The sequence below is a fragment of the Kwoniella europaea genome, chromosome 1 (assembly GCF_036810445.1).
Source record: "Kwoniella europaea PYCC6329 chromosome 1, complete sequence".
In the NCBI taxonomy this organism is placed as follows: Eukaryota; Fungi; Basidiomycota; class Tremellomycetes; order Tremellales; family Cryptococcaceae; genus Kwoniella; species Kwoniella europaea.
Window position 1 is genome coordinate 9,703,773 of NC_089487.1, and position 27,849 is coordinate 9,731,621.

The 27,849-nt window shown below is 44.2% G+C and overlaps 12 protein-coding genes across 12 annotated transcripts; 7 read left to right on the forward strand and 5 right to left on the reverse strand.

Moving 5' to 3' along the window:
- Nucleotides 1-59: 59 nt before the first annotated feature.
- Nucleotides 60-5,267, forward strand: V865_003698 (uncharacterized protein; the record flags this gene model as incomplete). The annotated part of the gene is made up of 10 exons (XM_066227487.1): nucleotides 60-591; nucleotides 646-1,058; nucleotides 1,118-1,342; nucleotides 1,409-1,522; nucleotides 1,593-3,731; nucleotides 3,787-3,858; nucleotides 3,912-3,983; nucleotides 4,042-4,185; nucleotides 4,244-4,336; nucleotides 4,392-5,267. 10 exons carry the CDS (start codon nucleotides 60-62, stop codon nucleotides 5,265-5,267), a joined length of 4,680 nt encoding a protein of 1,559 aa, XP_066083584.1.
- Nucleotides 5,268-5,701: 434 nt separating this feature from the next.
- V865_003699 (uncharacterized protein) lies at nucleotides 5,702-9,890 on the reverse strand (the record flags this gene model as incomplete). Its single annotated transcript, XM_066227488.1, has 16 exons — nucleotides 5,702-5,768; nucleotides 5,838-5,894; nucleotides 5,987-6,361; nucleotides 6,416-6,518; nucleotides 6,584-6,679; nucleotides 6,738-6,945; nucleotides 7,008-7,149; nucleotides 7,209-7,279; nucleotides 7,360-7,688; nucleotides 7,764-8,175; nucleotides 8,243-8,655; nucleotides 8,728-8,808; nucleotides 8,872-9,214; nucleotides 9,292-9,518; nucleotides 9,578-9,751; nucleotides 9,815-9,890. The coding sequence occupies 16 exons, from the start codon at nucleotides 9,888-9,890 to the stop codon at nucleotides 5,702-5,704; spliced, it is 3,174 nt and encodes a 1,057-aa protein (XP_066083585.1).
- Nucleotides 9,891-11,048: 1,158 nt separating this feature from the next.
- V865_003700 (uncharacterized protein) lies at nucleotides 11,049-12,142 on the forward strand (the record flags this gene model as incomplete). The annotated part of the gene is made up of 6 exons (XM_066227489.1): nucleotides 11,049-11,178; nucleotides 11,236-11,255; nucleotides 11,335-11,490; nucleotides 11,583-11,745; nucleotides 11,860-11,933; nucleotides 12,023-12,142. 6 exons carry the CDS (start codon nucleotides 11,049-11,051, stop codon nucleotides 12,140-12,142), a joined length of 663 nt encoding a protein of 220 aa, XP_066083586.1.
- Nucleotides 12,143-12,726: 584 nt separating this feature from the next.
- On the reverse strand, nucleotides 12,727-13,002 carry V865_003701 (uncharacterized protein; the record flags this gene model as incomplete). Its single annotated transcript, XM_066227490.1, has 1 exon — nucleotides 12,727-13,002. One exon carries the CDS (start codon nucleotides 13,000-13,002, stop codon nucleotides 12,727-12,729), a length of 276 nt encoding a protein of 91 aa, XP_066083587.1.
- A 47-nt stretch (nucleotides 13,003-13,049) lies between these two features.
- On the reverse strand, nucleotides 13,050-14,922 carry V865_003702 (uncharacterized protein; the record flags this gene model as incomplete). Its single annotated transcript, XM_066227491.1, has 5 exons — nucleotides 13,050-13,081; nucleotides 13,149-13,201; nucleotides 13,261-13,363; nucleotides 13,473-14,510; nucleotides 14,691-14,922. 5 exons carry the CDS (start codon nucleotides 14,920-14,922, stop codon nucleotides 13,050-13,052), a joined length of 1,458 nt encoding a protein of 485 aa, XP_066083588.1.
- Nucleotides 14,923-15,624: 702 nt separating this feature from the next.
- V865_003703 (phosphoserine transaminase) lies at nucleotides 15,625-17,104 on the forward strand (the record flags this gene model as incomplete). Its single annotated transcript, XM_066227492.1, has 3 exons — nucleotides 15,625-15,796; nucleotides 15,959-16,930; nucleotides 17,022-17,104. 3 exons carry the CDS (start codon nucleotides 15,625-15,627, stop codon nucleotides 17,102-17,104), a joined length of 1,227 nt encoding a protein of 408 aa, XP_066083589.1.
- A 305-nt stretch (nucleotides 17,105-17,409) lies between these two features.
- On the reverse strand, nucleotides 17,410-19,768 carry V865_003704 (uncharacterized protein; the record flags this gene model as incomplete). Its single annotated transcript, XM_066227493.1, has 6 exons — nucleotides 17,410-17,721; nucleotides 17,831-18,029; nucleotides 18,172-18,476; nucleotides 18,566-18,963; nucleotides 19,046-19,162; nucleotides 19,309-19,768. 6 exons carry the CDS (start codon nucleotides 19,766-19,768, stop codon nucleotides 17,410-17,412), a joined length of 1,791 nt encoding a protein of 596 aa, XP_066083590.1.
- Nucleotides 19,769-20,384: 616 nt separating this feature from the next.
- On the forward strand, nucleotides 20,385-21,567 carry V865_003705 (uncharacterized protein; the record flags this gene model as incomplete). Its single annotated transcript, XM_066227494.1, has 6 exons — nucleotides 20,385-20,424; nucleotides 20,504-20,666; nucleotides 20,745-20,970; nucleotides 21,098-21,259; nucleotides 21,353-21,459; nucleotides 21,531-21,567. 6 exons carry the CDS (start codon nucleotides 20,385-20,387, stop codon nucleotides 21,565-21,567), a joined length of 735 nt encoding a protein of 244 aa, XP_066083591.1.
- Nucleotides 21,568-22,125: 558 nt separating this feature from the next.
- Nucleotides 22,126-23,051, forward strand: V865_003706 (uncharacterized protein; the record flags this gene model as incomplete). Its single annotated transcript, XM_066227495.1, has 4 exons — nucleotides 22,126-22,325; nucleotides 22,462-22,648; nucleotides 22,724-22,888; nucleotides 22,965-23,051. The coding sequence occupies 4 exons, from the start codon at nucleotides 22,126-22,128 to the stop codon at nucleotides 23,049-23,051; spliced, it is 639 nt and encodes a 212-aa protein (XP_066083592.1).
- A 303-nt stretch (nucleotides 23,052-23,354) lies between these two features.
- On the forward strand, nucleotides 23,355-24,558 carry V865_003707 (uncharacterized protein; the record flags this gene model as incomplete). Its single annotated transcript, XM_066227496.1, has 5 exons — nucleotides 23,355-23,424; nucleotides 23,579-23,762; nucleotides 23,861-24,047; nucleotides 24,166-24,324; nucleotides 24,427-24,558. The coding sequence occupies 5 exons, from the start codon at nucleotides 23,355-23,357 to the stop codon at nucleotides 24,556-24,558; spliced, it is 732 nt and encodes a 243-aa protein (XP_066083593.1).
- Nucleotides 24,559-24,821: 263 nt separating this feature from the next.
- V865_003708 (uncharacterized protein) lies at nucleotides 24,822-26,054 on the forward strand (the record flags this gene model as incomplete). Its single annotated transcript, XM_066227497.1, has 5 exons — nucleotides 24,822-24,891; nucleotides 24,951-25,158; nucleotides 25,310-25,496; nucleotides 25,595-25,756; nucleotides 25,905-26,054. The coding sequence occupies 5 exons, from the start codon at nucleotides 24,822-24,824 to the stop codon at nucleotides 26,052-26,054; spliced, it is 777 nt and encodes a 258-aa protein (XP_066083594.1).
- Nucleotides 26,055-26,516: 462 nt separating this feature from the next.
- V865_003709 (uncharacterized protein) lies at nucleotides 26,517-27,148 on the reverse strand (the record flags this gene model as incomplete). Its single annotated transcript, XM_066227498.1, has 3 exons — nucleotides 26,517-26,679; nucleotides 26,767-26,874; nucleotides 27,027-27,148. 3 exons carry the CDS (start codon nucleotides 27,146-27,148, stop codon nucleotides 26,517-26,519), a joined length of 393 nt encoding a protein of 130 aa, XP_066083595.1.
- Between the last annotated feature and the right edge of the window lie 701 nt (nucleotides 27,149-27,849).

The following is a 27,849-nucleotide window of genomic DNA, read 5'->3' on the forward strand; positions in this document are numbered from 1 at the left end:
TTCAGCTACCTCATCACAGACCTTGAATGCGCCCTCAGTATACATCTTGGATCTCCAGGATGGATCCTGATAGGGGCTCAGCTCCACCTTCCCCTGCACCTGCAAGTGGTCCCTCCCGACTCCCTTATAACCCTTCAAGCAGGACATCTTGGAACACCACCGTTTTCGACGAAGGTCATCTTGGAACTCCCACTGCGAACATAGGAGCAAGGAAACATTCCAACTCGACACGCAGAGGGAGGTCAGTATCTTTCCAACCAACAGATGTACTCTCTTCGACTAGGAACTCAACGAGACATCGAAGGAAAACTTCTGCTGAATCTCATCTATCATTACGACTGACACCCCCTATCCGAACGCCCACTAAATCTACAACCAATGGGAAAGGTAAAGGCAAAGTGGTATTACGACATTCATTAACTGGCGAAAATGCTTTGGGGATGAACATCAATGATAGAGCAGATATATTGGCGGACGTAGCTGGCGATTGTCTTGTTACCCTTGTCAAATCGGCATTAAGAGCAGAAGGTTCAGGAAGAAGGAAAAGTTCGGTCAACGATGAGGTGGGGAAAGCTTGGGATGGGCTATATGGTAATAACTCCCACGACTTTCTTATAGAAATGGTCGTTGATGTGACTACTTCAGGGATTCGACAATCATACCTCTTTCCACCATGGTCACCTCCTTTCCCGTCTTATACTGATATTCTACGATCGCTCCATTCTCAGATCCGAGCTACCCTCAATGCCCAAGTTCTAGCTACAGCGACCGATTTGTCGAACCTCGCAACGTTCGTTTGGACCTTGTCTAGACCCGATGAAGCTTGCCAATCTTTTCCACCGCTAGATCTTGACATAGATGATGAGGATGAAGATGCACCTCGAAGAAGTACAAGTAACAAGGGGAAAGGGAGGGAAGAATCAGAGCTTGTCAAAAGGGTCAAAATGAGAAATGCGTTGCTCCTGATAGCTTGGAAGAAATTCTGGTTGATCGTTGTTCCTGCAGAGAAAAGGACAAGTGAGATAGCATTGAGACTGTGGCTGGATTTCGCTACTCAGGTGAGTACACAGCTTGTCAATATGAGGTGCTTCGCTTGAAGCTGACATTGTGACTGTAGATCGCTTTACTATATCAACAGCCTTCCGTGGAAGATCCTGATTTATCGCATACATCGCTTCCCAAGGCTCCGAATACTTTGTTAGCAGAACTCTTCTCACCTTCTGCTGTCGGGAGATTCGGTCAATGGAGTATTTCAGAAGATTTCGATAGTCAGGAGTTTAGTGAGGAAAAAGCAGATGTAGAAGAGAGATGGAGGAGTATCGCTCAAAAAAGGATTGACGAGGTGAGCTCAATCACGATGACTAGCGTAGGAGATCGACTCAAATCATACCTCAATTGTCTCAAACAGCTTGCAGAAACGGATCACGCCGATCTACGTCGAAAGTACCCTTACAGCGAATTCAGGACAGAGATGGTAGCCTATGTCCAACATGAGATTCTGGCCAGTCCAATAAATACATTGGTAAGCTTTTGTATCAATCGCTACTTATGGCAGCGGCAAAACATAGCTTACTATTTATCCCGTGTTTCAGCTCACTCCAGGACGAAGACAGCTTCTTATTGGTCGTTCTCATAATTCTGAACCTCCCCTTCTGGAATACGAAGAAGGTAGTTCTTCCGAGGCTCAAAGGGATGATACGGAAATTGCAAACTGGTCTGAGGACAGTGACATGGAAGAAGGTGAAGACGGATCCGAAGACAGCGATGGAGTCGCAATGGGAAATGATACACCGATAGATATGGACATATTCGGATTAGCTGCTGCAGAGTTGGAAGCTGAAGAAAACGCTCAAATAGAGACAGAAGATCACGATCAAGATTCTCAGACCAACACTTCACTAGAGAAGAATGCTAAAGATATGGTCGAGGTAGATTGGCAGATCCCCGTTTTAGAAGAAGTCGTCTCTTTGCGATCAAGCTCTCATGAGACGACAGATGACGAAGATTCGGATGACGATGGCGATTGGGCGGTGAAAGATGTCGAATCCGCAGCAACGAACAATGCTCAGATAAGATTAGGTGGACAGATGCAGAGTGGACCAAGATTTGATTGGACGAAAAGACAGGACGACGCTGTTCAGGTAATGTGGGAAAGTCAGTCCATCGATGGTCAAGGATCTCCATCTTCTGGCAGGATCAGTCAAGAAATCGGAGATACTAGACCACCTGACAATCATGTTGTATCTCCTTCAATGCACGGCATCCCGGCTTCTCCTGCCATCTCTTCTTCTATCGCGATGCGTTCGGCCACCTCTCCACCTCCCCTTCGAGCGGAAACAATGTCTGTTGCTTCACCTTCACGCTCTTCGCGTCAGACGCCTAAACGCATCAATATCGAACAGTCTATCAGCCTCACCTCGCCTTTATATGTCGAGGAGTCAGAGGAAGATGAACCTGTTGAAGGCGAAGAGAATGCGATACTGGACGATAAAGATAACGAAGATATTCTACCCTCAGCCTCTCAGCTCAACTTTGTTGGACTCCCAAACGGCGAAGCGAGTCCACCTTCCGTTGACGGTCATGACGAGGATGATGAGTTTGCCGATCTACTACCTGCTGAATCGCAGTTCGCTGTGGGCCAGGCTACCACCGATACCAGCCACCCTCACCACAACCGCAACATCGAGATTGTCAATCATGTAGACAATGATTGGGATATTTCAGAGCCTGATCAGGCAGGAAACGAAGAGACTGAACTCGTCCAACCAAGTTTTCATGGTTCATATATCTCTCCCCGACCACGAAACACTCTGGATGCACATTCGTTTGCCCCAATGGATCCGGAGGAGGATCTCGAAGATCGACATCTTCTCTTCCAGCCATCTTCACCCCTCAGATCGATGTCCCAATCTCGAGAACCACCCATCAAGACAGAACCTGAGGAGGATATGCTTGGTCTGCACGGTTTCGTAAGTCGATCACATCCAAATGGAATACGTCGACAGCGAGGTGTGAGTGCACCGTATATAAGGGACGAGGACGATCCGTTTCTTCATGACGAAGATGGATCACCCCTTGAACCCGACGAGTTGTGCATATCGCCTGTCGATGTAGGCCGGGAACATTCCACCAAGAGGTCCAAATTGTTTGGTAAGACTTCAACATCCTCGTCGATCTATTGTCGATTGACAGGTAAGCGAAAATGGACCTTGGAAGAGGAATTACTGCTATATCGAACAGTACAGAAAGTACCTATACAGGAAGAATACCCTTTGAGGATGGTATGGAACCTCTATGGAGAATTTGGTAGATTCGGAAAACAACTGCGATGGTATAATACGCAACATATGAAGGATAAATTACGAACTACGGTGAAAAGACGACAAAATGAAGGTAGGAGAGTGGAAGGGAGAGTTAGAGCGTGGGCTGCCAGAGGTACGAGGGAGAGAGAGGAGTACGAGGAGGAATTGGAGGAGTACAAGAGGTATGAACAGGATGAAGAAGAGGAAGATGATGAAAATGACAATGAAGAGATCGCAATAGAGGATGAAGACGAGGGAATGCAAGGTATAAATGCGAATGATCAGGATGAACAAGAAGAAATTGTTGTAGACAATCGGGAGGAAGACGACCCACCTGATGGCAGAGCTGTGAATGGACATAGAGCGAAAAAACCAGCTCGATATGTGGAAATCCATGTGGATGATGATGACTTTCCATCAGCAGTCGATGTAAGTGACTTGCAATTGCATAAGCGTATCTACATTTGACTGATGCCTTGAGTAGTTTGACGTTGATGCGGATGTTAATGATGTCCATGTTCGTACGAATGGGGAAGACTTTCCGGGACCTGCCAATGTAAGACAATCTCTATTAGGTACTAATCTGCAGAAGGCTGATGAGAAGCACAGCTTTTACCTGACGGACAAGTGGATGAACCTCAAACAGTAGATGAGGTTGACGATTTTCCTGCACCTGAAAGCGTAAGTCAATCCAAATCTCAGTCCATTCGTGAAAGATGCTGATTGTCAAATAAAATAGCTGGACGTCGATGATGATCATGCAATTGATGGGCATCATAAGATCCTAGATACCCAGATCGACAATGGTGATGATGACGGTTTCCCGCAACCTGAGTCACCTCGAGTTGTTGAGCAAGATGGCGATTTTCCGGAAGGTCCAAGCGTAAGTCAAATCTTGTCCAGCTCCAATGAGTGTAGAAGTTAATCAATTGCCAACATAGCTCAACGATGATGATGGCAGGAGTAGACTTCAGGGGAACCTAGATGCTCCGGACACGGACGAAGAGGATGGTGATTTCCCTCAACCTGCGATAGTGCGTAGACCTATCTGAGTAAGCTCAAGAGTTCCCAGCTGATGATGGAGTGTAGCTTCCGGGAACCTCTCAGGACAAGTCTGACAACCAGATAGACGATGATTTTCCTCCAGCTACCGAACTTCCCCTAACTTCAACAACTGTCGAAATTATACAGCTTGCCGGTGCGTCTGATCAACAGGTATCCGATGACCACCAGAATACAAATCGTTATCCATCCCAAAGCAGAAAACGGGCATCTACCGCCATCGACGATGGAGTTGAAGCGAATAACACCGATAAGGACAAAGAACAAGATGGAGGACGAAACAAGAAACGACCGAAATCTGTCATACCTGCTGTTGCGATTTCCGTTGTTCAGTCAGATGCCTCGGTCAAAGTCCTCCCTGAATCATCTGGTCATAAGAGACGTTCAAAGGAGACCAGCCAATCTCGACCTTCTCGACCGTCAATCGAATACGGTAAAAATCGAGCTGCAAGGAAAGTGCCCGAGATGGAATTAGTACCAACCGCAAGGAAAACCACTTGGAACCCCGCTCAGACAGCTCGAAAGTCCACGAATAATGCCACTCTGAAGGGTACGAGGCATATCAATCGATTTGCTCAAATGGCTAGAAAGACGACGAATGGAAATAACAGAGTCATCGACGAGGTTAACCAAGATACGGATGATGTTGATGAAGACGTTGATGCAGATGGTGTAGTGGTGAACGGTCACCAGGAAAATGCAAATGGCGATGACGATTTCCCCGAACCCGAGGATAATCAGATGCTCCAGATTCGAGAACTGGGAGTTGACAATAACGATAGGCTTAGGGATGGTGATAGAGAAACTAAGCTGGACAAACATAAAGAGATTAAAGAATCGGAAATGGAAGAAAGGAGAAGGCGAGTAGAGCGGGTCGTATTAGGGAAAAGCAAACGTGTTTGACTGAATATATAGCAGAGAAAAGAGTGATGGGACACCATGAGTAGGGTGATGACTATCTGATAGCTCAATGAGCAGAAACCTCTGGTGAACAAGTGGCTTGTTGATTACGATGATATTGGTGATTTTAGTTTTGATATTTACGATTACGAGTACAGTGATTTAAACGAGATTTGATGAAAGTAATTCAAAGTAAAGTATAAAAGTATATTGTAAGATGGTCCCATGACATGGAGAAAAATGTAATTTGTATAATGGTTTATTTGTATTGTATAATATCGTTTGCATGTGTGTCATGTTCCGTATTTGACGGTGGTATAAAAAGTGCAAGGTATGTAGAAACCGATACAAAGCATACAGATAAGGTATTCAGGACAACATCGGCACTAAACTCTACCAGGTCATTTGACCATCACTGCCTATTTACAATCATAGTCCTATCCCCTCACTTTTGCCAGCTTGCTACTGAAGGAATCTTTACAATGCAGATGAGTTACCTCGCCCCTGTATCATAAGCCAAGTCAGCTAAATGAACCATCATTTCGTGCCGAGGATGAGTCACTATTAGCTCACCTGGGCGCATGAACTGCAATAGCCGATTGACCAAGTCGTTTATGACATTGAGGGCATCTAATGAAAGAATTCCCAGATGTCAATACCATCACAATGTCATTAACCAAATGTCTATTTCTTTTCTCGGTGGGAGGATGTTTTTCACTCACATTCTCTGATCCGTTACTCTGACTCTCTTGGTTTCCAAACCCAATAACATCCTATCCAGTTCCTCTTTCCTACCTTTCATCAAACTTTTGAGAACTTTCGATTCGTTCTTCTTCGTATGACTATCCCTCAAAGTTCGCATGAAGAATTGATGGACATCTTGTATAGGTACAAGGGGAGGCAAGAGATCTAGTACCGGTGATGGAGGGAGAGAAGTAGAATGTTTGGATACTAATGATAGGGCTGGTTCCAATAATGGTTCTGGTTTTTCCTTTTCATTCAATTTGGTTGAGGTCGAGATGGACGTGGGTCGTAGGTAAATTTTGAGAAGGGTCAGGAAAATGTCAGAATTCGAAGAAAACACTCGAACACAGTATCTACCGAAAAGCAACGTCAGCTGGTTGACCTTCGTCCTAGCTCACATAGCTCACGTTTCAGCGGCTGTATAGTCTTTCAACCTGTACACGTAGATCTTCAAGGCTTCTTCGTGTTTGCCCATCCTGCCCAATAATATCGCTCGAGCTTCCGGCATTTCTACACAGGCAAGGTGTCGTGATGTCAGCTCGTGTTGCATTACTGAATTGTCCTGGCTGACTTACCTTCCGCCCCTAGTTTACTGATCAATCTATAAGGTCTATACTGTTTTGACTTTTCCAGGAACCCGAGTAATATACTGTACGCTTCCTTACGTTTTTCTGCAAATTTGATGTCAATTTTCGCTCCTGGCCAGCACACAGGTATGATTTGACTCACCCTCATCGTCACTCTTACCCTCTTCACTCTTCACTCTGGCATGATATAATTCAGCCAGCTTATCATGATAATCTGGACCCTCTTCTCCTAAAGTATTGATGATATGTTCGAGATAGCCTATACAAGCCCCTTCATTGGTCTTCTCAAGGAACCGCATAACCTCCGATCGAGGTAGGGATTCCACTTCAGGTTCATCTGCGGTAAATATCTAACATAGCATAGGTAATCAGCTTGGCTATGATGATATGTGACATCATGAACAAAGCTGACCTGTAATCCCATTTTGGGATCTTCCTCGAATATCCATTTCGACGATTCCAGTATCAAATTCAATTCGGTTGGACCGAGCTTTTGAAGGTATCGGATTGTAGGTGGATATCTATCAAGTTTATCTTCTTCATCTTTTGCCAGTCTGCATTACCATATTGTCAGCTACCTAATTACCAAACAGCTTTCGAAGCAATAACTTACTCATGTAACATTCTTAAGGCTTTGGAATGCATCTTCTTCCCTTGATACAGATCAATCAGGTCACCAAATTTCTATCAATTTGACAATAACAATACCGTCCAAGTCAGCTGAAGGTCATCCATTCATCTCAGGACATCTACACCTGACATACCTTCTGAGCTTTCAGCAACTCTTCTACTTCCTCAACATCACACCAATTCTCAATCCTACATAGACTTCCCACCAGCACAGGTCTAGCCACGAGATATACCTTAATCAACCCCGTATATATGACCTGAGCCACTCTAAGTAACTGTTCAGGCGAGAGTTCGGTAAATGGAATTGAAGGTAGATTATGCTGTTCTTCCGCTGATAGTGATGACAATGGTGGGAAAGAGGATTCTTGAGGTAATGGATTTGTGGAAATCGCTCCAGCCAGTTTCTGTCTTCGATCAGATAAGAAGTACATCAATGCTTCCAGTGCAGCTCGAGGTGGGATAGCTATGGACAAAAAATTTCTCTATCAGCTTGATTCATTTCGATCGACGTGACAAATGGACAAATGAAATGACTGACGATCTTCATCCTTCATTATCGGTACTTTCTCTTTCTCTCCCTCTTTATCCACACTTTTCGCACTTTTTATACTAGCAGTATCATTCGCCATCTCCCTCAAACCAGTGACACTTCCTTTCTTCGTCAACCCTCCCAGCCCAGCAACAGACTTCAGCAATCCCTTGGCCACGCCTTCTTCCTTCTCTGGACTGGTGTTTGGTTCAAGCTTGGCACCTTCGACTGCACCGTACAACTCCATCCACCGATCTTTAGGTACATGCAGTCTACCTGAAATCGTCTCGGCTGGGAAAAGGGACAGCACCAAAGCAGGATTCACGTTGAAGGTCAGGAAGGTTTCCATGGCAGATTGGTATTCTCCTTTAGCAATTTGAGTGATAGCTTGTAATGTTTTGAGATGAGGTAATCGACGGGACTGGATGTGATGGAAAAAATTGGATCATCAGGTCAATGCAGAACATTTGAGGGAACACTAGACTTACAGGCGATAGGCCGTTCTGTCCTACTGCTTCTACCAAACCGATAGCATCTGCTACTCTACCTTCTTTGACCAGTAAGTCAACCTCTTCTCCTATATCACTTGACCTCAAAGCCCATATTGAACTTCCTTCCGATTGAAGCAGGTGTCTATCGATCGGCGTAGAGACGATGAGCATCTTGGTAGACGATGACATGTTTTCAGCCGGTATCGAGGATGGTATAGCGTCTTTGGTACTAGCCAGATGACTGACCGTCAGACCACCTGTCGAAGGGGCTGGTAGACTGAGTGCTTGGCGGAGAGCTAGTGTTGGAGCTAGATGTACATGCACGGTAGGGACAGGTACTGCAGAGGAAGTTGAAGTGGATGAAGATGGTATTACAGGGATGACCGAGTAGATATACGGATTCGCAAAAGCTATTGGGGTTGAGGTGTACTATGATCAGCTACCGACGAGTCACCTCGAGTGGCTTTGAAAGGATATCTCACCTAGTGCGTCAGGAGGTCCAGGCCACTGTAGCGATTCTGTTCTTGTGTAATTGCCTTCACTCGACAAGAAGGCGCCCAAATCTACAATCAGAGACTTCAATGAGCTAACGTTCCCTGAACCTCAGAAGGTTTCGGAAAGCTCACCATCCCTAGCTAACAAAACTTCCCCTCCGACCGTCCTCGTTCCTACAGGAGCAGCAGATTTCCCTCCTAGTCCCACATACCCTCCTAGACCCGTGAGAGCTCCCATACCCATCGTGATTCCTGTCGTACCGCCCTCCTCGGTGGTCAAGCTTGACGAAGTGGACGGTGGAGGGGGCGCAGTGGTGATATCAGATACGTTCAGGCGATTTGCCGAAGACGAAGGGTTAATATGCAGTAGTACAGATGTCTGAGGGGTAAAGAGGAGATGGATTGTCTCTGGTAGTAATGATGAAGGAGGAGAAGGGAATATTATATGTCGAGGTGAATGAGGTAGATTGAGTTCCTACGAGACACCAGGACAGGACAGGACTATGAGCCAGACCATTTCCCGTGAAGATACGAGGGGATGAAATAGCTTACCCATCCTTCTTTCAATCCTTCTTTACCTGCACCATAAACTACCACTTTCTTCCTACATCCCAGTACCAGCAATTCCCTCAACCCGTTCTTGTCATCTGAGTCGGCTTTTTTCCCCTTGGAAGTGGTGTACACGGTATTGGCGAAACAGTGAGCTGATCTAGCTTGGTTCAGTACGATAGATCCCTTCTTCGGTAAGTCAGGTAAAGAGTACAGTGTGACCACGGTATCTGACAAGCATGTCAGCTGGAACTGACCCCCGTTAAGGTGGGAGGTAGGAAGAGCTAACCTGATAGGATTATAAGTTGTTTTGATTCTCCCAATATACCTATCTGATCTATCTGTCTTCTACTTAGAGGATGTGTCTTGAGCAATTCAACTTTCGGTATCTCATCGTCTGAAGAGGTATCGTATGAGTATATTTGAAGGAAACCATTGGCTAATCCAATGTATAATCGGTCATCTACACCATATTCAAATCAGCTTGCGGCTATGACTCTGTGTTGGATTAGAAGGGGTCATTTACCATGTTGATGTATAGCTGTTACTTTGGTTTTCAGAGATGGTAACAGTGGATGTATAGAGAAGCCTGAGCCTGCCATGATGCTGGATGCAGGCTATGTTGATTGAAGCATGGGATATAAGAGGAATAGCGAGTTGAGTTGCAATGATAATGACGTTAATCCCACCTGCGAGCGCGATCAACTGGCAGCTGGTTCCGGCGGGGCAACAATAACTCTCAACGTCAACCGAGATGTGGATGTTATCGATTTTCCTTTCACTTTTGTCTTTCAGCATCTCATAACCTCTGCCCAAAGAATACAATCCCCAGCATAAGAATCTGAATCGACCGTTGACGCCAACCAAATAAAAAACCTATATCCCCCCAGCAATAAAATTCTCCAACAATCATCTGGAGACTACCGAAATCACCAGCTTCGTCCCACTAGTCATGTGAGTATTTTTACACCTTACCATGCTTCACTTCAGACATGGTGCTGACTATTCTCGCTCTCATCTGATCTAGTAAGACCGCCTTTGCATCCAACTATGATCTCAGATACTACCCTCACAAACCTCTCGAACGGTCTCGGCATAGCGGCCATGGCGATGATAGTATTCTATCACTTTGTCTCAGTCAACGGGAAGAGGATGGAGCAGTAGGATTAGGGTGATATGAGAGCAGTTGAAGTCAGGAATAGAGTGTTAAACTGCGACAGACCATCTCTATTGAGGTATGGGTATGAGAGGGATTGCTATCAGATGTGCAGAAGTCAGAAAGGGGAGAACATGGGTCATCGATAGAAATGAAGTCGATGATATCCGTCCTTCGACCACGTTGTATCATATGCATAGAATATACTACACCTACCTACCCCATTTCTTACATGACAGTACTCCTTTCATGTCTTCTCCCCCATATCAACCATAGAATGAACTAGTGCTATGAATGCGCCGGAGGATGGCGAGCTGCGGTGATAGGAGAGCAGGAAATGACGTGTCAAGTCAGTTTACCAAATGTGAAGACGGTCAATGCCCAATCTATTGTCAGTCCTATCTTTCTTTGTTTTCCTTCCGTTCCCTTACTCAATCAGATTACCTACCTTCACATGTCTATCATCCCACCTATCCGTCTTATTCCAAGCATCACCGCCGTCCTAAGAGGTACAACTTCATCTCGCCCATTACGCAGCACCAGCCCTTACTCATTCACTGAACTTCACCTCCACCGTCACCTGTCCAACAAGAAGGTCACAAAGATGACTACTTCTCCCAAGGATATCCCCACGTTATCAGACCTATACTCCTCCAACGAGATTCCACAGGCAGAGAACGAATCAAAATATGGATATGATGAAGGGTTGAATAAGCGAGTCAGCATTTGGAGGGGTAAGCTGCCTCTCCCTCCCTGTCGGAACAAAGCTTACATCGTTTGATCTGGTATAGGAGATATCACCAAGCTCGAAGTGCGTAACGACTCAATGATGAACATCTTCTGAACGCGCTTACCTGAAACCTGATATCCTATTCAACTGCATCTTTTAGGCAGATATGATAGTCAACGCAGCCAACTCCTCTCTTCTAGGCGGAGGAGGAGTAGACGGTGCGATTCATCGAGCCGCCGGACCAGATTTATTGGAGGAATGTGAGGGCCTGGGAGGTGCTGAGACGGGTGATACGAAAGTGACCAAGGGATACGAAGTGAGTGAGAAGATCCAATATAACAACCGCCTCTGTACAAAATAACAATAAGAGCCGGAAAGATAACGGTAATGATACTTCTATCTTTATAGCTCCCTTCAAAATACGTAGCTCATACCGTCGGACCCATCTATTCATCCAGAGCTGTTGACAAATGCGCTAAACAGTTGAAATCATGCTATCAGACTTCTCTGGAATCGTGCCAAAATCATGGAGGGGGTGCAATTGGATTTTCAAGTATCTCAACGGGTGTTTGTAAGTCGAACATCATTATTATTGTCCAATCATTCGATCCCTCTTTAGGACAGACTGGAAATCAATCCAAATGTGATATGTCAGCTGACTTTGGCTTTCCATCTGTACGGTCAGACGGTTACCCTATCAAAGATGCTACTGAAATAGCTATTGAGACTACTCGAAATTTCTTGGAGAAAGACCAATCGGTAAGTCCACATCTGTACTTACTTGTGCCTGAGGTTTGACCTTCATATCTTGTATCTGACGTATACTGATGGATATACTGCGATTTCAGGTTACAAGAGTGATTTACGTGGTATTTTCCAAAAAGGATGAAGAAGTTTATAAATCCATTATACCTCAATACTTCCCTCCTCCTCCCTCCGCTTCTTCAGATGACAACCAGCAGGAGTAGAATGAGGGTTCGCCTGTGGTAATTGGAGTCGGAATGGTGAGATGAAGAGTGTATATGAATATCATTTGTATCGATAGTCTAATCTATGTATATAACCTTGAAACTCATCGATGTACAAAGAGTATGCAGAAAGCCAGAGCTACTCTTGCTTTTTCTCATTAGGCAGGCTCATTTGATAGCAAAGTAAAGTCCGAATACAAGATCGTTGTTTCATTAAATACATCTCGCAATTCTCGTGCTTTCAGATCTCACATACGATAAATGAAATATAGATCGTGAATATAAGTATGGCAACCTTTACGAATAGATACACAGTAAGACTAAATTAGAACATGCAATAAAGATGCTGTAGAGATAGATATGTTGATAATCAAGTTGTACGAGACATAATTAGAAACAAAGCTATGACAATGGCGATGAAATTGAAATATTACAACCTAAATTCGAAAACGATAGAGAGATGTACATACAATGTAACTCATGAAATATGGCTGATTATTTGGGGTCAGAGTTCCTTCCTTTTAGCGATCAGTGAATTTAGGGAAAATGTTTACTCGTGTTGGATATAGGTAATTCCCCACACATCACTTGGTAAGTTGTATCCACCACTCTTCAGCCATCCATTCCACCTCCAAACCAAACTTCAACAATTCTCTCAACCACCCCTTAGTGATATTACCCAAATTGAAGGGGACCCATTCCAGAACTTCTTCGAGCCATGGGCTGATACCTGCTCGATGATGATATCGCACATAGGAGTCTTCGATTGCCCGTCTGACGGAGGAAAAAAGGAGGGCATCGTCGACTGCCCATAGACGTGTGAGCAGACGGAGCTTGGATGATACGACCTGAGCAGTCATGTCAGTGTCGTAGATTCTCCTTTCAGACAGTAAAGTATCGTTAGTCATTACCAGGAAGGGGTACCTACAGCTTCTCGTTCTAGGTTGATTAAAAAGACAACACGTCAGCTCAACCTCCGAACATTTGTCAGGTCAATTGTACTCACTTGTTCTGACTGTATGAGGCGATTTGAGAATCACATCCACATCAGGGTTCGGTCTATTACACCCACAGTCATACATCAGCTACGTAGACCTATCCTGGGTAATTCAACGGACCTTTTGAAAGTATCACCAAGAATCGCAGAAGCACCTTCATTACTATCTTCACTCGAGTGGCGGAGATGATAACCTGTTGTACCAATTCGGGGCGACATTGGACCTGGGAGGACAAAGAGCGTTAATTATTCCCTCAGTGCCATTGACGACTTGAGGCAAGCAACTAGAAACTTGGGGATTGCTTAATGACCTGAATATGGCTATGGACTTACCAACAATGACCTCACAAACATCCACCCCTATACCTCGCATCTCCTCTCTTACAATCCCAACAACCCTCTCCCTCACCCCGTGAATGAATTCTACAACCTTGTTCTCATTCTTATAGAACTCCGATCTAACCCCTTCTCCCTCTTCTCCTTCTTCAGAATAAGAATAAAAATCGTTGAGTTCAATGATTCTTCCTTGATTCGCTTTTTCCCCATCTATGAATACGATCCGACCGTTGGAATAACCCTGTGTGCACGGTACGCTCAGAAGGTCGCTGAGCTCTTTGATTATTGCCAATGGGTCAAGGATGTTAGATCGATATAAGGAGATCATCGTGTTTTCGTCAGTCATCATTAATGAAGTGGAAGGTAAAGTCGGTGGACCTATAGGTCCAGAAGGTTTGCTATTGATTACTGCACCAGTACCGGTAGTTATGGTATTTGAATTGGCTGAGGTGGTAGTATTTCTTTCACCTTCTTTAGCAGGAGGCGAATGTATGTCGATAGAAGTAGAGTTTGAGTTGGAAGTAGATGGTGCAGATAGACTTCTTTGCATCATCACTGGTGATCCATCCGTATGATCCTCCCTCGTACCCTCATTACTACCTGGGCTTCTAAGATTGAATCCATTATTTCCTTGATACACTTCAGACATCTCTTTCGATTTCCTATTGATACAAATGATCGATACCAGCGATAACTCATTATCCTTACAATAAGCCCGGACAGTCTCTCCAGCATGACTGAACCTTCCTTCCCCCATTTCCTGTTTTGCATTGGAGTTGATTGATCTCTTCAGATCACCTCTGGCAGAGGAAGATAGATGATCGGATATACCCTCTGGATCGACCATAACGGGAACGACTGCACCAGGATGACCGGGAAATCTCGCTCGGAGTCTCTTCTGAACGCCTGACCAGGTAAGTAGGAGATGTGTGAGGGCTGAGGAAGTAGGTGGTGAAGATGGGGTGGGTAAGGGGATGAGAGGGAAGACGGTGTAGCCTATTTTGGCCAGGTGGAGGGTGAGGCTTTGACCTGCGGCTGGGAGAGAAGAGAAGGGTATTAGCAGATTGATTATATCGAAGATAGGAATTGAATTAAAATGTCGGAACAGAGTAATGGAGAATGACGGAATTGAAAAGAAGAAACGTTAAGGTCACAATCAAGTGTACGTTGTGTGATATGTCCGATAGTGTAACCCATTCGAGTATGGTTACTCACCCTCATTGGCACCCAATACCACCACCCCACATCCTCTCCCGCTTTCCCTCCTTACACTTCTACTATGATCGAACCTGACCGTTCGCTCGTAGCCCATCACACCCAGGATCGATCGATAGATGAAATTGAGGACTGACAAAGTCGCTTCGACGGTAAGTGCGATGAACGCACATACATCTTGGGACAGAGCGAGTAAAGCGGCAGTTCGTATAGAGACGTCGAGAGATGCCATCGTACGGGTCGTGGGTCTGTACAACATTGAATAAGATATTCTCGAGTAAAAGATATGATATGATACAGATCAAAAGTGATCATACAGCTTCAGCCTGAAGACTGTGGAATGAATGAGAAGAGAAGGAAGACTAGTAGATAGACAAGGTTGTAAGTCAGTAACGGGGAGGGATGAGGAATCTGAATCTTGATCTGAATATGGTAGAGGTGAAACTTACTCTTTCTTTTTTCTATTTGAATTGATTCACAACGTCATCGGGGAACAGAGTAAGAGTTGTGCTGATGTATTTCTTTCAATCTCCTATCGTTGGTTTGATTCTGCTCAGCAGTGATCGTATCTTCTACACTCCGTCTGTGCTTGTGCCCATATAATGTTACAGGATCCTTCCACGGTCTTCTTTTGACGTTTACAGTACTGGTATCTGACTTGATGGTGGATCCATTTTGTGATCATGATGGGATTTGCATGATTATGTCCTACTCTATTAACCTTAATTGTCCGAGTGATCGGTCTGACAATCAGTTTCCCACGGTCGATGTAAAGATGAACACTCGACTCGAGTGATGGAAACCTCACTGAGGTATGGCGAGATGTTGGATCTTTCGGAATCTCAATGGATAGCAAAATTCAAGACCTCTTTTCTGTGACATACATCGTATCGTTATCTTTGTCCATCCCTAACAGTGACCTGTCATCGTCAACATGCCTACCAGAGATCAGGTGCACAACTTTGCCGCTGGGCCTTCACCCCTCCCCACCACTTGCTTGGAGGAGGCTGCATTGGGACTTTTGAACTATGAGGATACAGGTATGGGAGTTTGTGAATTATCGCATAGAGGGAAAGAGTTCAAGGCTGTCATTGAGGGTGCAGAGGGTTAGTGATTCTTCGTGCTGTATTCTCTTCGATCACCATAGTTCACATCTATACCTTCTTGAATCTGACATCCTAAACCAAGCAATTTTATCGATCTCCGACTCCATATTTCGGATCGCATTCACAAATCGCAGAGCTAATTCCTTATACTTACTCATTTAGCCGATCTTCGATCCCTCCTTCAAGTCCCAGACAACTACACCATCCTCTTCTCCCAAGGTGGTGGTACCGGACAATTCTCAGCCGTCGTCTTAAACCTCTTAGCAGCTCACCGACTCGCCCATCCCGTCCCTGCGGAAGAATTCAAACCCCCTGTATTAGACTACGTCCTAACCGGTTCATGGTCTTCCAAAGCCTATGCTGAAGCTCAGAGATTATGTACACCACCTTTCCCAAATTGTCCTGCATTTGGTCAACCTCGGATCGCAGCCAGTACCAAATCGACTTCTTGGACTCGTCTACCAACTAGGGACGAATACAATTTCAGTAAAGATGCAGCATACGTTTACTATTGTGAAAATGAAACTATCAACGGTATCGAGTTCCCTCCCAAGCCAGAAGACCAAAGTGCATTCCCATTTGACTTGGTACCGGAGGGTGTGGAGATCGTAGCGGATTATTCATCCAGTTTCATCTCTAGACCTATACCGAACTTTTCACGACACGCAATTATCTATGCTGGGGCACAGAAAAACCTTGGTCCATCTGGAGTAACAGTCTTAATCGTCCGAAATGACTTGTTGGTAGATACGACGGAAGCTTCAAAATTAGGTTGTATACCTCCTGTACCAATTACATACGAATACAAGATCTTAGCAGATAACAAGTCTTTGTATAATACTCCTCCTACCTTTCCCATATACGTTAGTGCATTGGTACTGCAACATCTCATCAAGAATAAAGGTGGTTTAGAAGGATTAGAAAATACAAATAAAGAGAAGGCCAGAATCTTATATGAAACGCTAGAGAATGCCGAGAAGAAAGGGAAAGTGAAACTTGTGGTGAGAGATTCAAGTGCGAGAAGTTGGATGAACGTTACGTTCAATATTGAAGGTGAAGGTGAAGAAAAGAAGTTCTTAGAGGGAGCGGAGAAAAGAGGTTACAGGCAATTGAAAGGTCATAGAAGTGTTGGTGGTGAGTTCACTCGACTTGACTTGGATCAAACACAAATGCTTTGTTTGTGTTAGTTGCAGTAGCTGATTCCTGAGGTATTTCTATCTGATAGGTATTCGAGCATCAATTTACAATGCTGTTACGATAGAGTCTGTCAAGCTGTTGTGTGATTACATCAACGAGTTTTGCAATTAGAAAGAAGATACATAACTTACGCACTTACACATAAATTATCTAGGATGCATTACTAGTACTCGATAATTTTCTTTTTGATCTCAACAGTCTTGTAAGGTGTAAATTCACTGCTTGTTTATCTTTCATTGGTTATGATAACTCATTGATTGAGACATAATATGTTGATTCGTCAATTCTGCTTTGTCATTTCCAATGTGTTGACCCAATAAACGATATATAGTACACTACAATCCGGATATTCAACTTTACTGACTCGATACAATGCCGTTTACAACCATAGTCAAATTCACTGCCATGAAAAACGATCACGAAGACGATTCCAATCCGAAGTCCCATACTTTTACACACAATCCAAAATCCCCTATAGCCTCCTGAGGCGGCAAGATCCTTTCACCTTCGTAATTGACCGCTCCTCCCGCCTCGCTTTCTCCCAAAGCCCAATAAACCGCATATATCTTCTCTCGGTCCATCTGTAGGCAGGAACATTGTCCCATGCCTTTATGATGGACATTCATCAAATTAAGCAATTTAATAGTCGGTCTGGATTGGTCGGAGGATCCCGTGTTGTATGGCGGTGGAGGGAGAGAAGATGTGTGAAGCAGAAAGACGCTCGTTGCCTAAATCAATGAGTGGTGGCGTGAGCATAAGTTCATTGAGAGAGATGGATATATAAAGCAAGGAGTGGGGTATTTGGTCATCTTTTGTGGTTCAAATGATTGTACTTACACTGGTGATAACCACATGTTCACCATGAGTAGATAACTGTCTTAAGCTCTCCCTTATTACTATTGCCAGAAGATTCGCATTTACCGCTCTATCCCTAGCTTCTGGATTAGGTATAGATAGGACATCCTGATAATTCCGAAGAGCATAGATCGTTCCCGATTTGGTGATAGCAAACAGGTCTTTAGAGGTATAATGGACACTATGTGATGATCAATAATTAGCTCCGGTGACTCTCTCATCCTGTTGGACAAACGTGAGTTGTTCATTAAGGTAGCTTGAAAAGCATAACCAGTATATTTGGGATGAACAGACGAAGAGGTGAATCCAAAACCAAAACTAACGCAGCAAATTCCCTTCCTGCAATCCTGCCTTGTCCAGAAGCCATCATAACTCCATCAAACCCATTATCATCTATCCATTTACCCTGTACATTCACTTCTCCGACCAATACCTCACCTTCTTTATTCGGTTTGATCTTTTTAGTCGATCGGGACGGGTCATAGCAGGTATATATAGCTGAAGCAGCGTCAAAAGGAGCAGTCACAGGCGGTGGGAAAGTGATCAATTTTTTCTTGGTGTTTCTTGAGTAGACGTTGACAGAGGTGGAATGACAGATGAATAAGTATGAATTGTCAAATTCGATATACTATGACGAACAAATGGACAATCTCAGCACGTCATTTCGACTCAAGACAGAAGAGAAAAATATGTAAGATAGGTGTAGAACGGACATACATTAGGTCTACCCCTATCTTGCTGATCAAACACAAACCTCTCCATTTCAGAATTACTCTCAGATTGTAAATCATATATATAGGCCTCTTCATCGCTGCTCGTGCCAAATACCAATCTCTCCTCGGATGTATATTGTTTATCGATCCTCGCTCGAAATGCAAAACAATCTGTACGCGGTGTGAGGGATTTATAATATGTTAAATGACCTCTTGGTGGTATTGTCAAATTGGATTGCTCCGAGTTTTCCGAAAAGACAGGTGGTTGATAATGATCTTCTAAAGTGAATGAGTATCCTTTGTTATGTGTGATTGAGCGATTACTGGGTGGTAGATTCCTACGACGCTCGGGAGGGAGTTTGGACAAGGCAGTGGGAGTAAGGTGAATCTCAAATGATCGATCTGCTTAATCAATGAAATCAGTTCCAGCAGAATCAAGATATGATTGGTTTAGATGAATCGTGTTCTCGTTGGACCAACTTACCATCATTGGAGTTGAAAATTGCATATCCCTTCGCGAATTCCAAATGAGCATATGAACCAATCTCCTCATACTCGAATATAGGTTCTGAAGTTTTCAGATCCGAGACTAGTATACCATCTGTTACGAAAACACGATTAGCGTACCTCCGGGCAGTGGCTTTGTTCGACAAACGACAGACACAGACAGACCACACATCAACAAACTACATCCTTTTGGGAACCACCCATCCCACCCATCATGTAGAAAGAAACAACACGGCTCACCTATCCTACTTGTCGTTATGATCGTACCCTCTTCATGATCCACTTTAATCCTCCATACAGTGTTCCTACCTGGACATATCCACTTTGATCTCGCTCTTCCCTTCTTCCAGTTACTTTGTAAATCTACATAATCTTTTATGACATTTTTCCAATTCACCCCTCCCTCATGTCCTCCACTATCTGAACTGGTATAATTTGGATTTGACCAAGTGGACGATTGAGCTGTAGCTTTATCTTTGGTATACAGCTCATCAAGTAACGGAGGCTCGATACCCACTTGAGCAGCTAGAGGTCTATATAGGGTAGTAGGTGAGGAGGTAACCAGGTCGTTCCATGATTTGTTTACTTTCAAACAGCTCGTGAGAGATCCGAGGGGGAGATGCGATAGAACTTGGAGGAAGAGAGAGGGACCTAGAGCTTGTATTGGGTCGGAGGGGGGGAGGGTCCCGGTGTTGGACATGATATCTATCTGTTCTGTCGTGGCTCTGTCACAGTCTGTACGGATTGGGTGTCTGCAGTGTGCACCTCTCCCGGGATATTAGACATGACTTTTCTATTACCTTCGCACGTCGCACTGGCATTGGTTATCTCTCTGCCTTTGACTTTTCGGTAACTGTTCCATCTCATCTTAACCGGACATCACCGACCACAGCGAGTCCCAAGTGTGGCACTGCAGATCTAACTTTATCAATTTGAGATTGAATGGGTGATGAAACAAATGGTCCAAGCGTGTGTATCCGTGTGTGCATCTGTGCATCTGTGCATCTGTTCCTCTCACGCCGTCAACTTGTGAGAAGGAGGAGAAGAGCAAGTTGATGACGTCAGGATCGATCAACATGAAAATGACATGACACTGACAAATGACAGATGACAAGCGATGTTCCTTTCAACCAACTGGACCACGATTCAACTCCGACAAATCGCTATGACTCGAGCAATTCTGATCATGAGCTGTGCACTACTTATAAGCTAGGGGATCTCTGCATCATCACTTTCTGCTACTCGTCACCCCTACTTCCAATCATTGATTACCTACCCTTCATCAACCCACCTACGTAGTTCAGTAGTGTACAGATATGTTAGCTAAAGCAGCGTTCCCCGCACTCTTCTTCACCTGTAAGTAGACAGACTACCGACGCTTTCTTATCCTACGGCCACCTTGAACCCATTTTCTGAGTGCTTGGTTATACAACAGTGGCAGGATTCATCCTCTTTCTTCTGGTCACATTGTCCGTCCCGATTATCAAAACCATCTATCTCCTGCAAGTAAGGTTCGATCGAAGTGGTACAACCGGAAGTACCTCATTGGGTGCGAATGCTGGTATTTTCGGATTATGTTACCAGGGTGGTCAAGCGAGGTGAGCTTGCCCGCTTATGATCTATCTCTTCACTGTCCTATAGTCAGATATCCTTACGTCCTCACGTTATAATTGCAGCTTCCTAGGTTTCGATTACTCCTCCAATGCAGCATGTACCGACCCAGCAGTAGGCTATACGTTCGATGAGAATTTCCTAGGATTAGATAACAGTGGATTATCCAGAGCGGTCATCAAAGGTTTAGCAGGATCGTTGATCCTCAATGCAATTGCTGCTGGGTTCGCGGGATTGAGTTTGGTCTGGTCATTCTTTGCTTGGTTGTGCGCCAGTAGGGGTTGGGAGATTGTGAGTTCTGCAATGGAGCAATGACTTCCTTCCTGCTCCTCGGGGGCACTCTGAGCATTATCCTACACATCAATGACGCAATATCTTGTTCTGTCACAAGAGATCAAACTGACATGTGACTTTTCAGTTCACGTTCATCTCGCTATTCTTCTCAGTCCTCACAGCCTGGCTCGCATGGGCCTTGGATCTCGCTTTGGCCCTGGTAGCGAGACACCGGATCGAGGATGCTTCGGATGATGTTCTGGATGCAAGAATCGGTAACGGTGTATGGTTGGCTTTGGGTGGTGCGGTAAGTTCATTATCTCTCCCCACTTATACCATCTTCCCACCCAGACGGTCAGGTAGCAGAAAGTTTAACTGTGCTGTTTCCGGGATCGTGCAGGTCGCTGTCACATTAGCACTTTGTTTCGCCGGTTGTGGGATGTTCGGAAGATATCGATCGGACAGAGTCGTTCAACAAAAGCCCGTTGGATATAGAAGACGATACTTGTGAGTTGTATCTTGCTTAAATTCGCTCGGAGACGAATCACAAGAGCTGACTTGTCATGTGTACTATGTAGCTGGCAACGTAATCATGCAGGAAGAGGAACTTACTAAGGTAATCCCAGGCCATGATTTATGTCAATCTCCTGATCCACTCTTTTCTCCGCCCAGATTCCCCCCTTGGTGTTGTTCACTGTATATACTATCTTCCCGTCTATAATCTTTGAATATGTGCATATATGCAAGTATGGTTCTATAATATTCTGGATGTATTGAATCAATGCTATGTTGCCAATTCATTCGAGCTCGGGTATACGGCTCATGAAATGAGATGATATAAGGTTATCTACGCAATTACGAAAACAGGATGAGTATTGAATGATACACAATTGGTAACCTTGTTTGTCCGCTTCTATTCACAATCTCCTATCCTTTTCACTGATTCCTTCTTGACAAGCGTATCCTTTCATTGTAACAGGTCATCATCCTCAGTACCGCTTCTGCCGTGATCAATTGACAGTTGACTATATTCGTGACGATGCGGACTACAGTATTCTTTCAAAGACATCTCTCATGGTGTGGATACAACTGTATGATATTTACGATATGTAGGTTTCAAGTTCCGCTCCTTACCACTGAGTCTCCTGTTTGTACATGCAACTAATCTATAGAATGGTGCTTTACTCTGATTCAGCGATACCGGTCCTGTTCATGTTCCTCCTTAGCTTCTCACCTACCAAAATCTCTAAATTAGATTTAATCCACTGTACTTCGAAAGTCAACGTTACCACGATACTACCTGTGCAGGAAGAGGCGAAGATCAAATTGGCTTTTGGACCTAGTGGTGGATGCATGTGGTTCGATAAAAAAGAGTGAGTCGTCCCTTCGATAGTAGGTATACCCCACGCCTGGTAGTACAGTATATACCAGACAGGAAGTCTGGAAACTTATACACTCTCGAGCTGATTGCTGACTGACGTTCTCCTCTGTACCTGAATCAACGACAAGTCCGATATGTCAGAGTACCTTCCATCTTCATCCTTCTCCCACATATCTTCATCTTCCAGAGAACGAAACCCTCACTGAACGACTGGGAAATACAAATGGTCTAGCCCTGGTGCATATAGTCACTGGATTAGTATCCCTGGATGACATTTCCTGGATGTTAGGTCCATTCATACCTGGATGTTTTGAGGTGAGTCAATTTACTCTTGGTGTGCGGCTCATATTTAAGGAAGTGCAGCTGATTGTGCATCGTTGTGCTGTACAGGTATCAAACGCTCTGATGTTACTAGCGACCTTCTGGGGTATGATCACCTTCCTCGTCATTGCAGGTTACAAACTGTCGATCGATAAACACCTTAAAGGAGATTCGGCTGTCCCGGAATTCAAGACTGAATATGGAGGTGGTCTGGGTATATTCGTTGTTGGACTGGTAAGTCCTTGCGTCAAATATATATACATATATAAAATTGTGATACACACTGATGAATGATTCATGCTTGATGTAGTTCTTTATCCTCTGTGGGCTGTTAGGGACTGTCGGGACAGCAAGGAAGATCAAGAGGAAAGACCCACCACCAGTAGCCAAAGTCTAGTTCTAGGTAGTAGTCCCAAACTGTTCACGTTGTAAAATCATATAACATTTTGTGAGAAGCCTTGTAGTGATCATGATTGTGTGTCTATTTGTAAGGATTTGATGATACTTTTATATCCACTCCGCACAGCCCCGTCACGCTTTGACCTCGATGTGTATGGGTGATTCCCCTTTGGAAGCGGTGTTTGGTGTTGTGTGAGGATAACAAAGTTAATTCCTATCTGTTACTTACCTCCGAGAATATGATTCCATCTTTACTACCGGCATGTAGTCTTGCACTTGTCTAGACCGTCCAGTAATCAAGATGAACACATCGGTTTTCTTTGAGAAGAGAGTAGGATGGACAAAGTATACGATCATCTTGTTACTTTTAGGTGAGTGATTAGGTCAAGCACAAACCTTGTGATAATTATTCCCTTGGAATCACCACCTACTTCACAAGGGCTCAAGTAGAGTACAATCATGTGACTGATACGCTTGATCACTCTGAGTATGTCGCTTAGCTGACTTTTGGTTCACCCGATACAGTGATCAGCTTCATCCTCGACATTATGATTTCCATACCAACGCTTACTACCACACCCAAACTCAGCGGTATCAGAGCCATCTCGTCCGTCCAGGTGCCATCGTCAGATAGGATAGGGATGGAATGGGTGGAGATTGGCATAGGAATTGGTGCATCTGAGGGATGTATGTGGTACGGGAAAGACAAGTGAGTGGTGTCATACTACGCTTCCTTTCCAGATCCAGTCGGTAGACGAATTCGATCACATGGCATCTCTAAACTACTGGTTTTGCACGATTACCCAGTCGTCTATGTCGATATACATTGAACTTCCAACCATCCTCACAATTCTTACACCTCCCACCTAATCAGAATGTAACCAATCATTTCCCCGTTGGCCGGATCATGGCGAGCGCCCATATCAATACGGCTATGCAGGCTGTGGTCACAACTTCATTCGGGCTAGGACCATTCTTTCCTCGACTATTTCCTGTAAGCTATAAAGATATCATTCTGTGTCTCGAACACTAAGGACCGCTTTCTGTATTCGTCATGTGCAGGAAACGTTGTGTCTGATAGTGGCTAATATCGATCTATCATTTTTTGCCAGTTCACGATCGTTCTCCTCCCTGTCACAGTATTCATGTCGATCTTCTCTGGTATATGCCTGGTGATAGTTTCAGCTCAAGTAGGATATCACCTGAAATATTCTATACCGAAATTTGAGTTGGAATGGTCCATCAATTTTGTTCTGGCTTTTGGAGTCGTGGTAAGTGCTTATGCACATATCTAGTACTTGCACAAAATTACTCATTCTAATGCTGACTCGAAGACTTCCTATTTACCTTTCTGTGAATTGGTACTATTATAGTTTTTACAGCTCGTTCTGTCTATCTGGGTTGGATGTCTGAGATGTAAGATGAGGAAGAAGAATCCGCCACCACCTGATATGACTGACGAAGTCCAACTTGAACCGAGACCAAGGGATAATAGTTTAGGTTGATTCGACATAGTACAGGAATGGCTGCACGATTCTTGTGTTAGTATGTACTGTAGTGCGACAATCATCAGAGTCGTTGCGAGTATGCATTTCTCATAGCGCAATGACGTTTTTGTTACTTGCTGAACCTTCTTACTCATCGGTAAAGAACAAGTTAAACCACCAGATTGCTAGTTCTCAAGAGTGTATACTGTACTATTTATATTCGGAAGAGACCAACTCATATCTCATAGCTACATTGAATACAAACGGGAACATCGAATAGAATGAGAACCACACTATTCTTTCAAAGGCACGTCGGATGGGCACTACAAATCTCCTGTTTGATCCTTCCAGGTATGTTTGACGCGACTCCTCGTCTCTGCGGGTATGACGCTGACATTACAAATCACCAGTATTGACGGCGTTGATCTTAACATTTGTAATTCTCTCCCCTCCAATATTTCCTACACTTGCGCTGTACGAACTCAAGGGAGTGGTCTATGTCAATTCGACTGATACCATATACGAGGCATCCAATTCCAGTTATAGCCCGACGAGGAAGGTGAGATTCTCTATCCTTCTTGGACCAGGTGGTGGATGTATGAAATACGATCATGAAAGGTGAGTATACCAAGCATTATCATTGATTAAACATCATCAATGATGGACCTCCATGATATTGTCCCCACGTTAAATGTGCCCGACACACATAAGAACAAGGAAAGACTTGCTAATCGATATTCTTGGACATACTACATTTGGACATTTCCAGATCAATCTGTCAACGTACTTTACAGTTCAAACCATCCCCCTCATATCTCCATCTACCGCCTGACGAAACCTTCATCGAGAACTTCCCAACAATGGGTTGGATGGCGTTCTCACATGTTGCTTTGGTATTGGTGGGACTGAGTGTTATATCCTTTTCTTTGGGACCTTTTGTCCCGGACTGCTATTTTGTAAGTACTAACTAATACTGTGACTGTAATAAGGCACACTATCTACAGCACTGTAACCTTTTACTAATCATTTCGATTTTTGTTTTCTGGATCGGTAGATCTCAACCGGGATCTTATGGATCGCATCAATGTATTCTCCAATCTTCGTTCTTATGGGTATGGGTTTTGGTCTACTTAGTCTAGATAGTAATCTAACCGATGTGGTACCGAAAGTAGAAGGTTCGATACGTGATACGGTGTTTTTGGTGTTCGTCATACCGGTAAGTCCAAGTTCCCTTTCAGTATTGTATCACATCACGTCGTCTCTTCAAACACGGCATAGCAAGAAGGAAAGAAAAAAGAAAAAAGAAAATGGCTGACTTTGTTGAATATCCATTGTGCTTTGCTGTGTTTCGATTTTGATACAAGATTTTGATCATCTTATCAACAGCAGTTATCACTCAAGTATGTTCCAAAATCAAACTAGAGGATCCTCCAGGAGAAAGTGCAGATAGGACGAGGGACAATGTCGATATCGAACTACAAGTCCAACCTTCGATCGATAAATGTGGCAATTAATCATAGTACTGTATACATACGGTACAGTACCGTTGTAACTGGGGGGACGAATTCTGGATTGTGAAGGCTCTGTACGTGAACGAGTTCACGGAGTTGGATCGTGAGGCAGTGCTCAAAGCAGGCTGACATCGATATAATGATGATTGAATGTATTGAAATTTGCTCTGGTTACCTGTAGATCGAGACCACGTTGCAGATGAAGCGGGCCGCTACTGCGTGCACTGTTCTCGATGTATGTACTGCACATACTCGAAGTTCAAACTAGGCAAAACGTTTCGAATGCGTGTCCCGTGGAGATCAAGTCAACCTCAATACATAAATATGCATAGGTGATCATGGACATAATGATATGAAAGCACATCTGCGATGGCTAAAGCCTTTCGTTGTCTCGATACTGTACCCCGAGAGCCCCCGATCAAGTGGCATCTCCACAGTTCAGGACAAGTGTTACTCCTTATCAACCTATTTCTTGATAGTAGAGCCACGATCCTCATTGACACTGGAATAGAAGCCTCCTAAAGTCAAGTTGGGAGGGATTGTCGAAGGCATATTGGAAGCTGAGCCTCCGGTGGTGACAGTAGAACCTTGAGCTCCGGTTCCAGTGGCAGCCGAGGCCTCTCCCACCCTTACGGATTACAATTTTCGTTTCGGCAAATTAGCCTTGTGCCAAGACAAGACGACAGTGTACGGTAAAAATTTAACGAGAACTCACTGTGCTGTAGAACGCTTCAAATCGGGATTTTCTCCATAGAATTCCCATGAATTGGAAAAATGACAGGAGTCTTTCTTGCCATTCTTGTAACAAGTTCCGCAACATCCCCTGCCAAACAGATAGATAGGTAGGATCATCACAGTCAGTAAATAGCGTTTGATCTCATTTTATTAGACAAATCTGTTGAATCAATGGCGAGCCATACATCACAGTAACAAGAGATCATGTAGGCAGGAAAAAGGATAACGGGATTCACTCACGATTGATCTTGGGGTGGTTCACATTTGATCTTGCTTCTTCGGCATGGATCACAGGTGGTATTGTTGTATCTACTCCCTGTGGAACCTGTATTCATAGAGCCTGATGATTGAGTCTCAGCCATGTCGATAGGTGGATGTTGCAGTATCGTTGATTCTCCAGTGATCTGGCAACAAGGGTCAGTCAGTTCTGTATGCTGTAAATTGTACCGGGCAAAGTGGAATTTTCTATTCAAGGTGGAAATAGGTATGTAACTTACAATCTAATGTGTTGTGGTGATCGAAAATCCAACAGCGGTTCCTGCGTGCTTTTTATACCCGAAAATCTTAATGCCTCAAATTCCTTATCTGCGGCGGTCTGTATGTGAGTCCAAGTCTATGTTAAAACTTCCACAGGGATGAGTCATCGAGCTGTGGTTCTCAAATGGAAGCGATGGTATCGAAAGCTCCGGGATATCTGCCGTCGCGTACGGCAGCAACATTCTTTGCGACACTGCATTTGCGGACCGCTATATTTGAAACTCTCGCTCCTTTGTAAGAAAACCATGGAACCACGAGCTTCGCTTAGACAAGGTCAAGACGATTTCGAATCGAAGAACGGATATCAGAAAGTCAAGAAGACACGACGGCGCTTTCCCAGGCTCGTTTGAAAATTGCAGATGATAAGGACCAAAAGTGTAAAGGAGTGAAAGCCTTCCTTCTTTGACATGACCAATCCAGCGATGGGGATGTATGAGCTGCTGAAACATGCTGTGCAGCCGGAAGGCGCTTGTGACTTCTCCTATTTTCACTCCGCCACAAGAAGTGAGCAGGGCAGAACGACGTC